The sequence below is a fragment of the Arthroderma uncinatum genome (genome assembly GCF_011692745.1).
Source record: "Arthroderma uncinatum strain CBS 119779 chromosome Unknown scaffold2, whole genome shotgun sequence".
NCBI lineage: Eukaryota > Fungi > Ascomycota > Eurotiomycetes > Onygenales > Arthrodermataceae > Arthroderma > Arthroderma uncinatum.
In genome coordinates, this window is record NW_022983864.1 from 2,664,687 (window position 1) to 2,676,775 (window position 12,089).

Consider the following 12,089-nt stretch of genomic DNA (forward strand, 5'->3'; position numbering starts at 1 on the left):
TCCAGAGCATCGCGGCCTTGCGTTGAGACAGTTCGCCATCATGGTGGTTTCGGAGACATGACAGCACGCATAGAAAAGGTTCTAGCGTCCAAGGATCCTGCCTTGACGGATGAAAATGACTGGGAGGAGTTCACCTTGAACGATGTCAAGGTCTACATTCCTGGCAAGACGCGCTATGCGAACATCCTCTCTGCTTCGGCGGATAACCCTTTAACGGTTACCGGGCAGCTAGACGATGTTGATGAAGAACAGGAATCACTCGGTAAGCCAGATGCGCGTTCTTCATAATTTCCGTCCGCCCTAGAAATCTACAATTGGGATACCCCTCCAAAGTGTTTCCTCCTTGCTGACGGCACGTCCGGTTATCCTGCAGTTTTGGACGGCGACTACCTTAAAAAACGCGTGATCATTCAAAATGTGACACACTACGCATACGGACAAGACGGCGATGGCGGAGTTGGGGTTTGGGCAGCCGGCGATGCGGGGTGGTTCTCGATTTCTCCTGCGAAGGGCTATAAGCCGATGTTCAACGATGTCGTGGAGGCCGTTGATCTGCTATATTTCCTAGTAGATCAGAATAAGCCCCGGAAACGGAGAGGGAAGAATTGGAAACCTACATGGGATTTCCTCTTGGATGAGGTTCGTAACTCATAATCTGCCTGGTTCTCCGTTCCGATATGCTAATGGTTAAACCGGCGATAGTATACACGGCACACTCACGGCGCATGCGAGGATGTAGAAGAATCATTAGAGGTCTTCCGCAAACACCACGAATTTTTGATACGGCAGATGGTCCAGGGGAGGGAGGGTATTGACTGGCCAAATACATTGGTTTATGCTCACCTACGTGAAGAGTTCCCGGTACGACCTTATTTACTCTATAATTGGTGCCTACTTTAAAATCTAATATCATTTAAGGACGCATTCGATGATGCAGAACAGGACTCAGAAGACGGAGACCTGCATACAGATGCGGCCGATGCGTCCGGCTTACGCAGCGCGGACTTGGAAAAATCCCAGGCAAACACTATATTCGAAATCATTCTAGGAATGAAAGATGCTGGACTCCTAGCACAGCGGAAGCTGAACTTGAAGAGTGTGGCTGAGGAATTGCTGAAGAGATATGAAATGAGCTCATTAGAGCATGCAACCAATCTCGTGCACTCCAGGGCAGGAAGTGTTTTGGGGCTTATGGATGAGGCGCAAAGTCCATCCTTGGACTGGTCTCGAAAGGCAATATATCGACAGTTGAAAGAAGTTGCGGAGCTGGAGGATCTTCCTCCTGTTGGCGCCACGCCTCTTCAGCTTCGGCAGGACCTAGACGAGTCTGATTCGGCCTCATCTCCCAACTCGGAGCCAGAAGAGGAGGAGGAGGAAGTCCCTGCTAAAAAGAATCGCAAGAGAAGAAATCGCAAATCGATCCTTCGGCCAAAAATGAGTTCAGTATCTGAAAAGGCTGGTAAACGGAACAGAGATTATGCCTCGGTTGATTCTGACGAAGACATGGAAGATATCATAGTTGCGGACGATACGCCGACAAAGGGGGGATCGCTACTGATGCATGAACAATTGAATATGGAGGTAAATAACATGCCTCGCCTTTCCAATTCCGAACGAAATGAAGCCGACCAGGATGCCGAAAACGACACTTCTGCAATTTCCAATGGTCATATCCCGCCGGAGACATGGGTTTGCCCTGTACCAGGTTGTGGTAAAAGAATACCAAAAGCGACATTGAAGCGATCGAAAGAAGCCATCGACGACCATAACCTTGTCCACGCTGATGATACTCAATCAAAAGTCGACTTGGTATTCGCTGAACAGCGCCTCAATGTGAACGCCTCGGTTGGCAATCTTCTAAGCCGTATCCGCGATTTCGGTGGCACTGCGCTTCCAGATATAATGGAAGATCCCAACAACCTTACAACCACAAACACGAAACCATGAGAGACGACTAAGTACTGCGAAGTGCTTGTACACAATTCTGAGTACTTGCTAGGTTTGCTCCGCCTGCCATACCAGCTATGCGCTTATCGCTAGGCCCTTTACCAACGATTAGGTAGAAGTGCATCGGGAACCTGAACTGAGGACAGCATTCAGGTGATGCCTACCCGCCCAAATATATAACTTGCATAAAAATATGCTTGACTTCTCGATACCCTAATCTCCATACCCTACGGAAGATGCACCTCGTTGTGCAGCAGGGCCGTCGGGAATGGAATTCCATTGTCTTGGACCATAGATAGAAGATATCCTCGCCTCCTGAGGATGTCATTTCGGATGAAAGGCAATAAAGCCAAAGATGAACATCTTTGATTACAGGTTGTACTCTATGTGCAAGGGGTGATTAATTATTCACTGTATTTATACACTCAGTAAATACTTTATCAGACAACACGTCTATATTGCAGGTAAACTACCAATGCCTCTGTAGCTTCGGTCCTTGTCCTCATTTTTTCTCTCTAACACTAGTAGCAACATGCCCATTTTTAATCACTATAAGGTATATATCTTCCGACCTCGGATATATGGTCTATCATGATACAAGGGATTTTATTTTATTTTACGACATCAAGCTATTTGAAATTCAGGGACGCAGTTGGCAATTATATTCCCTATCGTCTCGCCTCTCGTCTACCTTTCCCTAACCTCTTCGCTGCACCCGTCTTCTTCCCCTTCATTTTACTGGCAGAGAACGAGCTCAAATCACCACTGGACATAGCATCGCCACTCTTCGCAAAGCGCTTCTTACCACCAAAACCAAATTTGGCATCTTTCCTTTGTCGCTTTGAGCGAGACCCTTCACCGTCTTTGCCCCGAGACCCACGGCGCGAGTCAGATTTGCTAGAATCTTCAAGAGCAATATCGAATAGCTCACTCTCCTCTGTCTGTCCACTGCCTGCGCCAGCTCTGCGTTCTGTTGGTCAAGCACATCATATTAGCATTTATATCCATTAGACGAGAAGAACAAACGATGAGAGTGTCATACTTCTTTTTAGGTCATTGATCTTTTCCAGTGTCTCCCTCTTCTCCTTGTGTCGCTCTTGTAGCTTGGCAACCTGTACTTGTTTTCCAAACTTCTTCAAGTCTCTCTGCTTCTTTGCGTCCGCACTAGCCTTCTTGGAAGCAGCTTCTTCGTACAATTTCTTCTTGATCTTATCCATATGTTCGTCGTCTTTCACCATCTCGGCAAAATAATCTGTTGGTCTCGAAAATGGGATTCCTTCTTTTTTCAATAGAGTTCGCGCAGTCTTTGCGGCAGATGCGCAGACTTTATAGAATGCTAGCTCCCGGTTGAGGTCATCATTTGGGTCAGGGATGTCGATTGTTTCTGTGGAAGTGAGGGATTGATGTTCTGAGAATATTGTCTGGTCGTTAACGACGGTTATCCGTTTCAGTGAAGATAGAATGGCTGCGGAGTTGTTTATGGTAAGTCGTTGGTGGGGGATAACGTCTGCGGCTTCATCGCCGGAAAGATCTGAAAGTGGGATATCCTCTTCGTCCTCTTCATCTTCCTCGTCTTCCTCGTCTTCCTCATCCTCATCGTCAACCTCGTTTCCTGCAGTGTCTACCCCTCCGTCTTCTTCGTCTTCGTCTTCATCGTCATCTTCGTCCTCATCTTCGTCCTGTTCCTCAACTTCGGCCTCAACCTTCTTCGCGTCGTTTTTCCCTTTTCTCGCCTTCACGCCATTCGACTTTGCCTTCCCATTTAGCTGTGTGACATCTTCTTCCTGCGCGGGGAACAAAATAACATATTAGCAGCCTATATCTCGAGTCTGAAAGCACTAAGCTTCTCGCATTACTTACCAATTGCTCAGCAGCTTCTTCTTTATCTTCTTCACCATCTGCCGCCTTCAATTGCTTCTTCTTGGTTGCTGCCTTTTGCAGTTTTTTCTGGTGCTCTAAGTCGAAATTGCGCCCCTTGTGCGCATCCAAAGCCGATAGGAGCTTGCTTTTCTTCGCCATGGCTGATCTTCACTTGTCCTTGACTGCAGTTATAGAGAAAACCTGCCCGGAAAAAGAGAACTGGTTCTTATATGTTAGACGGGACTTTTGCTATCATTTTGTCTTGCTTTGCTCAGAAAATTTGGGCGACTAACTAAAGCATAAACAGTTAGCGTGTATTAGTAATATAAGCTTATCTTATCTTATCTGATTGTCACTTGACCGTTTTTAGACGCCAAAGTTGGGAGGGAGAAAGCGCAGTTTCCAGCGATACGAGGACGCGGACTCGTTATATGATCCCGTTACTCGCAATACTTCTCTCAGGCCAGTGACTTGATAGTCAACGATAGCCTCGCAGCTCAGAGAGTGTCGAAAACATGAGCGCTTCAAACCGAAACTCTACCCACGTCGCATCCCCCAACACCGATCAACAGGGTTCGCAGAAGGGGGTAAGTTATTACACCTCGATTGAGTGTTGTTATAACTTTTAGCTGACATCTTATTTGTTGAAAAGTCGACGGACGAGAACAGCGCTCAACAGCTTGTGACTGCAGTCGACGAGCTGCTGGATCAGCTACAAAACCGGTTCGAAAATGTTTCATCGGAGATACTAGGCAAATGTGAGCCTTATACTTCTATTATCACTGAATACCCAGTGTCTATTCTGTGCGAACCAGACATTACTCGATTCATTCGGAAAATGCGAGCTAATATTGGAATGCGCTGTAGTGGATGACATGTCACGGCGGATTGACGAACTGGAGACTTCGATTGCTTCCTCCCGTGAATCGACCCAGTCTACCTGAAGATATAATGTTACCGATTCCACGGGGTGAAGTTACGATGGAAGTGTTTATTTTGACCAGCAGTGGCCCCTAAACGACTGCATGAATAATACCCGCGAGACCTGTGACAGACAGTCGCCTCGCACCAGAAACCCCGCCTGAAGAGGCAATACCACGATGCCTGTCCCTTGACTTACGCTTCTATGAGATTATGGATTGCTTAAACACGTTGTTTTGGTTTAAATACCCTATTGAATATGTATCTCGAGTAGTCAAGGAGACTGCGTATTTTCATTTCATCGCTATTAAGTATAATATATATATATATATATATAGCGTCTAAGCATATGGACTTTTTGCTTCATAACCATTGGTAGCATAAAACGATCAAGACTTCGCTGTGTCTTCCGGCAATTTGGCCTATAACCAGACATGGCAGTAAAATATAATACCTCGTAAATCAACTACAATTCATCCTTTGCCTTCTCATCACCCAAGAATCGACGGAGGATGTTGCTTCGGGAAATCAAATCATCAATCTTCTCAGGGGCAAGGTTCCCCTTGTTCAAAATTCGCTGCAAACGAGCAATCTCTTTCTGGGCGTACTCTGAGTTCTCCTGCAGCTTGTTTCCAGCCTTGACGTAATATTGGGCATATTTGGCGGAGAGTGATGCAGCGGCTTCCTTAATTTCTGCAACGATGGTCTCGAGACTAGTTCCAGCAATGTATTTCGCCACGATGGCATCGAGAGATTCGATGGTGCCTGCTTTCTCGTTCAGGCCACCTCCAACAACGCGGTGGGTTCCACACTTTTCGTTCAAGAATTCAATGAAATCCTTCTCAGTTCGGCCACCGGTGTAAGGAACAGCTTTCTTGGAGCCACGGGGGAAGAACTTGATGGTTGGGTAAGAGGCAACGCCGTTAGCTTTGGCAGTAGCTTTGGCATTCTCGGCTTCAGCGTCGACCTTGGCAATGATAACGTTTGGCTCCAGGATGAAGTCGGTTGCCAGAGTCTCCCAGATGGGGGCCAGAGTCTTGCAATCTAATCGACCCCTCAATTAGCACAAATTCCAGGTATTTTGTCTACTAGGAGCGGGGCAGAGCACATACGTCCACACCACGGAGCAGTGAAAGCAACGAGAACATCTTGGTCACCACCAATAGTCTTATCGAAGGTAGAATCCGTCAACATCTGAACCTGGCTAGGCTGAGCTGTCTTCGCTCCCTTGGCCTTTATACCCGTCTTCTCGGTGATGAACTTCGTCAAGCTCTCCAAGTCCCTTCCACCGTTATAATCTTCGGGCTTATCACTCTTGCCATCGAACCATTTCAGCGTGGGGAATCCCTGTACACCAAACCTCTTGCCGAGTGGTCGGTGTGCCTCTGAGTCGACCTTGCTGATATGCACTTTCGCGCTGCTAGAAGCAAATGCGTGGCCGAGTTCCTCATAGACGGGAGCGAGGGTCTTGCAATGCCCACACCATGGTGCAAAGAACTCAACAAGACCTGGCTTGCCGGACTTTAGGACAACGCTGTCAAAGTTGTCGGGAGTGAGGTCTAGCACGGCGGAGTTGGATGCCAATACGCCACTGAGGACAGAGAGGGAGGCAAGGAGGAGGTAGCTCAGGCGAGCCATGGTGCTTATGATTAGATTGGGGCAAGGTAAACGTCTTATAGCGTTATGGGATGGCAGAGGAAGGATGCTGGTTTGTATAGATGAGAGCTTGCTTTAACCAAGGGCCACCTAAGCTTATGCTGACTAATCATTCAATATCAACCTCCGTTGAATTCGCGACTCATTCGATCTATATGACATCTGTCAGCCTCTATTTGAGCCTGCGTCTACAGATGAAAGCATGCACGACTCAGACGTTAAGACGAGGACGTTCAATTTTTTTATTGCCTTTACAACCCTTCCTACTTATCGTCAGTTGCTTTCTACTAGGGGACGCCGTGGTCTTTACTTAGATGCCCTACAACTTGCTGCTACTCGTGCCACGCCACCAACTATCCCTATCTGTAGCAGTATTTATAGAAGTAGTATCCCCTATACATGGGGGTTGACCCCTAATTAAGTAGCTTTCCCTGTAGGAGTTGCGTTATGTCCGTAGGAGGGGGCCTTCCGGTGAGCATAGCGAACTAGTATATAATATTGTATGACGGAGTACTAGAACTATAGTTTAGAATGTTTTTACTAGAGGTCAAAGGCACCTCCAATCCCCCCTAAAGAGATGAGTACGAGGACATCGACACCGTTAATCCATATGCGAGATGCTACGATACCGGCAACTGAATGCTGATAGTAGGTATTGTTACGTATTGTTATGAGTAGATGTACCCATTAAGATATGTTTCCTAGCTTTTTCAATATAGGATCGTGATCAAGCTTTCGTTACCCGGGGTCACAAAGGTGGTAGGGTTTCAACGAGAGCAAGAGGCTTGGTAGTGCAGTACACCGAGAGCTGGCAGGTTCCGTGCAACAAATTCATAGCCAGATCCAAGTACATAGCTGACGGTCGGAGTTTATCTTCGGGCGCTCAGCCATTTGTTCGTATCATCCCACAATTTTGAATCAACCATAGGTTCTTTGGCAGCGGTTTGGGTGGCTTTATATACCTATAAGATTAAAAGTACTGATTAGCACCTTCAACACCAGTATTCGGCGTGAAGTGGGTGAGTTTAAAACTTACCGCGTCCCAGAGGTGGAATGCTGTATCCAGGTTCTCGGAGAAACTATGGCTGTGCTGGAACCATTCCTTGCCCTTGGCCTTGACTTCATCTCTGACAATTTGAGGGGTGGGCTCTGGTTCTTGCGGTAAATCATCTAGGTAGGTTCGAACAGCGATGGCGAGTCCGCAATCGTTGTCATCGATAAATGGTAGGCTAAGTATATGTTAGATGATATGTTATGACGCTTATGATAGAGATAGCCTACCTTAGGCCCAACTCGGCCCAGTCCTCACGGTCCCGGCTAGCTTCCCCGCTAAGCAGAAGGGTTGCAAGGATAACTTCAATTAAGTCTCGAAGAGTTGCCCGTACGGTACTGACAAGTGAGCGGAACGACAAAAGTTGTCTGCTAAGAGGTCCGGAATAGCCAATTGGCTTGTGTTGAATCTTGCCGAAACATGCAACACGTGAAATCAGGAGGTTATGTTGCTGCTCTTCATCTACTGACCGAGTTAGAGCCTGAATTGCTATAAAATGAGAAAGGGTCTCGACTTACCAGAGCCTCTCATTGGGCCACCTGAAATGTTAGGGAACCAGTCCTTTGCGTTGAGGATACCTAAGCGGATGAGTTCTATGGCGAGGAATGTTGGCTCCTCGAGGTTGTCTGAGGGGTTAAGAGAGGAGAGGGCAGATTCAAGGGCCTTCCCCCAGGAGGTAAGTTGATGTTTGGTATCGACATAGCCTCGTAGTTGGAGGAATCTCCAGGTGACATTGGATACTATTTCTTGTTTGGATGTGAGGGCCTAGAAGAATTAGTCCATGTTGACGGCGATAGATGTACAGCATGAGATACTCACTGCGGCGTCTTTGGGGGAGAATGACTTGGAAACAAAGCTTTGCTCCTTTAGCGCGGAGAGGCAAAATGTCAGGAGCGGAGAGTTATCCTACAGTAATTAGCAACCCTGCAATGCAATATTGTTGAACTTGAAGAGTTTATATACCTGAAGCTTCTGGACACTCTCTGGCAGCTGCTTTCCTCCGATGCGCCAGCTAGATATTGTATCTTTGACAGAGGGTAAATCCTTCAGGTGGATCGATTTGTCAGTCTTATCATCGTACCAGGCCCGAACATTTATGACCTTCGTTTGATAAAAGCGGTGGAGCGAGTTTGATAGGAGGCACAACGCCTGTGTCCTAATTGGAGGGAGCTTCTCTGTGAGAAGACGGCGATATATAGGGGTATCCTCAGCCCCAAGAGGAAGAGATAGTAAAAGTTCGCCAGAGGTGAGCCAGTTAGGGACACGTGAGCCCATTATGCCTTTTGATATATAGAAATAGAGCTCCTCGGGGAGGCGTTGGCCGATAAGTTCGTGTAGGTCAGACGACGCATTTTCAGGGTCAAGCGGGCCAACTTTCCCATCAACGTCCATGATAACATGATGTGTGATGGTCATGAAAGCGCGCTTGAAACGGTCTGCATAATCAAGTTCATGGATTCTTTGATCTTCCTCGAATTGGGAGCAAAGAGTAAGTGCGTTTCTTCCACCAGAGTTGAACATGCCAAGGGCCTCCCTGATGTTGACTCGCTTTCCAGGGTAGCCTGGTGTTTCGAAGGGCGGGAATGTGGGAAGGAAAGGGGAGCCAAGGAGCAGACCTAGGTCAAGGAATTGCTCGTTTGACAATCGACCGAACTCTTCTTGACAGAGGGATTTCGTGACCCAGCTAAAGTGACGAAGCTCAGTATCCATCTTTGTAATTATTTTTTCAACATCGAAAAAGAAAAGTTCCGCGGGGCCGAATACAGCGTCAATGAATCTGTGAGGGTCCTTTTCAAGGTATGCGAGCTGGAATCAATCAGTATTAGAAATATATAGAGTTTCACTGCTTGGATACGCACCTGAGCAGATGCCGCATAGGGAGCAACGATAAAGTTAATTCCTTCGCTTTGGAGAATCCGCTGCAAAAACTTGTACAAGCTTTCAGGATGTGCGCTCCCTAGTCAATTGTTCATTAATAGCTGCATTTCTTGGAACGTAACATTGTTGGGTGGGGGGTAAATACCTGCACCGCTAAAGGCATCAACAACTTGATCGGCCTGTTGTTGGTCATAATAATCCCACGCTTGCTGCAGTGCTTTGGCATTCTCCGTCTGCGCCGAAAAGTCCGGGTATGGCTTGCCTGCGTCCAGGCCGTCGAAGACAAAAATCGGCGTTACCTCCGCGGCCTTCAAAGCCTGCAACTCGCGTGTAATGTTGGCCTGGAGAGCAAATGGGAACCCTCCAAGGGCAATTAGAAGAGGTTCTTTCGTCACATATTGGTTAAGGTGGAGGTCGAGGTAGTGTGTAGCATGGATGCCTATCGCAGACCCCTTGAGCGCTGCTATATCAAATGTTTGGGTGCGGGTGTTGGCCCATTCATCGAGCGGTCGAGCTGTGCATTTCAGGTGAGTTAGACGATCTCCTCCTTTGTATTGTGTGTGACTGTAGTCTGCGGAATATGCCGTCTACTTACCTGACATTGCTGCTGGCATTGTCGTGTCGGGATAAAATTATATGCCTGGACAGCTCTAGCTGTTTATCGGCGGAGCTTCCACCAACACGCGATAAGCGACGCCGGGGGGGGTTGCAATGGGTCCTTCGTCCGGTGGGCTATGACGAAGGATGGAGAAATAGGCGGATGTCGGCGGAGGAGAAGGCTATAAGGGCGCCCGTAACCAGAGAGCAAAAGGCGTTTCCTCAAACCGTTCGCCAACTTCAGTCGCAGCTCGAACTTGCGGTTTCTCAGCGACGTCAGGATGACTAAGCCGCTAGCCAGGACGAGGGCGAAGTCACGAGACTCTTTGCTTATATAATCACTTATCTAGATTGGGAAGTGGGAGACATCTCAGCTTCATCCTTCAGCATCTACACGCAGTCTCATTCTATATTCTTTCATTATTTCGAGGTATTCAGCTCAGGTAGAGCATTTTACTCGTTATCTATACATATCATGGCTTCGACAGCGCAGATACAGCTACCCATCTTCGATATATCCAGTACAACTGCGGCTGTGGGCAAGGATGTACTCGAGGCTGCAACTCAGTATGGCTTCCTATACGTCAATACCGCCAGCAGCTGCTTTTCCAAGGAGGAGATAGATTCTACGTTTAAAATGGTACTTTTCAAGACAGTCATCTATAGACGGCATTTTATAGATACATGATACAGTTCATATTGTACAATGTGATGCTGACTGCTTACTAGGCCAAAGAGTTCTTTGATTCTCCTGTCGAGGAGAAACAAGAAGTAGAAATCAAAGGAGATGTACGTCTAGACCATTATATACCCTCTAGGCGTTACATTGTCCATCGTCGAGCTGATGCTGTTAGAACACGGGCTGGTCAGCCATGCACAGAGAGACACTAGACCCAGAAAACCAAGAGGTATGATAATACCCCTTTATTCCTCCCAGGCAGTAACACGGGACTAATCACCTTAACAGAGAGGAGATTTCAAAGAGTATACCCCCCTTATATCCGATCATCCACTGAATATTCCTAATCCCAACCTCCCTTAAACTAACAGGGCAATCAACTTTGGCGAATTCAAAAACCATAAGGCTTCCCAACCACTTCCTAAATCCCTTATACCCCACGAAGCAGACATAGACCACTTCACGACCCTATGTCAGAAAACATGCGATCGAATCCTCACTCTGCTCGCGCTAGGGTTAGGGGTACGTCTACCTGTCCACCCACCCACCTACTAACCAGTAGCCATCCATCCATATATCTATATACTTACGCCCACCCAGATACCAGCCGACTGGTTCTCGTCCCGCCACGACCCCTCCAAGGGCCCGTCAGGCTGCACGTTACGCTTTTTGCATTATCCATCTATCGAATCACCGGATACTGTAGGATTTAAGCATGGCGTTGACGTACGTGCCGGCGCCCATAGCGACTATGGGAGCATCACGCTCTTGTTTCAGCGTGATGGCCAGCCGGGGCTAGAGATACTCACGCCATCAGATGAATGGGCTGCTGTTCCTGTTCGGCCTGTTGGGGCTGAAGGTGGGAATACGGGAGTTCCGCCTATACTGGTTAATATAGGTGATTTACTGAGCCATTGGACATGTGGGCTGTTGAAATCGACTGTTCATCAGGTTGTGTTTCCTGTGGATGGGCAGGAGGGGTTTGGTTCTGGTTCTGATTCTGCGTTGCGGGATAGGTATAGTATTGTATATTTCTGCCATCCTGTTCATGAGACGGAACTTATTTCTGTGCCGAGTAAGTTGGTTGATGAGCAGCGTGAAAGGGGCCTGCATGGTGATGATAAGGGGATAGTCAAGGTGCAGACTGCACGCGAGCATTTGGCTAGTCGATTAGCCGCGACCTATGGTGGGTCGACGGAGGATTATCACCGAGAGTAAGAAGTTTATACATACGTCTGGACTTTGTTGGTTTACCATGGACATATCACACGAGTTCAAACAGTTACATACCACACTACATATATATCCAAAGGAAGAAAAAGAGACGAATAAACGTAGTATATAAAAAAGATTCCCTATTGATCCTCCCACCCAACCTAACCAATACCAATTACGTCACATGCGTGAAAATGCAACAAATGCAACCGGAGAATATGATATGGATAGGGATATGAAAATGCGAAGCCAAAAACAGGATAAATAATGATAACACATTAATGA

The 12,089-nt window shown here is 47.3% G+C and overlaps 6 protein-coding genes across 6 annotated transcripts; 3 read left to right on the forward strand and 3 right to left on the reverse strand.

The window, feature by feature from the left end:
* Window positions 1-57: 57 nt before the first annotated feature.
* On the forward strand, window positions 58-1,947 carry GIQ15_02783 (uncharacterized protein; the record flags this gene model as incomplete). The annotated part of the gene is made up of 4 exons (XM_033550200.1): window positions 58-262; window positions 305-639; window positions 703-861; window positions 919-1,947. 4 exons carry the CDS (start codon window positions 58-60, stop codon window positions 1,945-1,947), a joined length of 1,728 nt encoding a protein of 575 aa, XP_033407361.1.
* Window positions 1,948-2,615: 668 nt separating this feature from the next.
* On the reverse strand, window positions 2,616-3,966 carry GIQ15_02784 (rRNA processing protein Ebp2p; the record flags this gene model as incomplete). Its single annotated transcript, XM_033550201.1, has 3 exons — window positions 2,616-2,917; window positions 2,990-3,731; window positions 3,808-3,966. 3 exons carry the CDS (start codon window positions 3,964-3,966, stop codon window positions 2,616-2,618), a joined length of 1,203 nt encoding a protein of 400 aa, XP_033407362.1.
* Window positions 3,967-4,322: 356 nt separating this feature from the next.
* GIQ15_02785 (uncharacterized protein) lies at window positions 4,323-4,751 on the forward strand (the record flags this gene model as incomplete). The annotated part of the gene is made up of 3 exons (XM_033550202.1): window positions 4,323-4,394; window positions 4,460-4,565; window positions 4,675-4,751. The coding sequence occupies 3 exons, from the start codon at window positions 4,323-4,325 to the stop codon at window positions 4,749-4,751; spliced, it is 255 nt and encodes an 84-aa protein (XP_033407363.1).
* A 443-nt stretch (window positions 4,752-5,194) lies between these two features.
* Window positions 5,195-6,366, reverse strand: GIQ15_02786 (disulfide-isomerase tigA; the record flags this gene model as incomplete). Its single annotated transcript, XM_033550203.1, has 2 exons — window positions 5,195-5,772; window positions 5,841-6,366. The coding sequence occupies 2 exons, from the start codon at window positions 6,364-6,366 to the stop codon at window positions 5,195-5,197; spliced, it is 1,104 nt and encodes a 367-aa protein (XP_033407364.1).
* An 887-nt stretch (window positions 6,367-7,253) lies between these two features.
* GIQ15_02787 (XPG I-region protein) lies at window positions 7,254-9,927 on the reverse strand (the record flags this gene model as incomplete). Its single annotated transcript, XM_033550204.1, has 9 exons — window positions 7,254-7,346; window positions 7,421-7,613; window positions 7,666-7,897; window positions 7,954-8,200; window positions 8,255-8,341; window positions 8,399-9,241; window positions 9,295-9,392; window positions 9,459-9,827; window positions 9,909-9,927. 9 exons carry the CDS (start codon window positions 9,925-9,927, stop codon window positions 7,254-7,256), a joined length of 2,181 nt encoding a protein of 726 aa, XP_033407365.1.
* Window positions 9,928-10,385: 458 nt separating this feature from the next.
* On the forward strand, window positions 10,386-11,807 carry GIQ15_02788 (oxidoreductase; the record flags this gene model as incomplete). The annotated part of the gene is made up of 6 exons (XM_033550205.1): window positions 10,386-10,550; window positions 10,640-10,699; window positions 10,765-10,818; window positions 10,878-10,894; window positions 10,961-11,111; window positions 11,190-11,807. 6 exons carry the CDS (start codon window positions 10,386-10,388, stop codon window positions 11,805-11,807), a joined length of 1,065 nt encoding a protein of 354 aa, XP_033407366.1.
* Window positions 11,808-12,089: the final 282 nt, after the last annotated feature.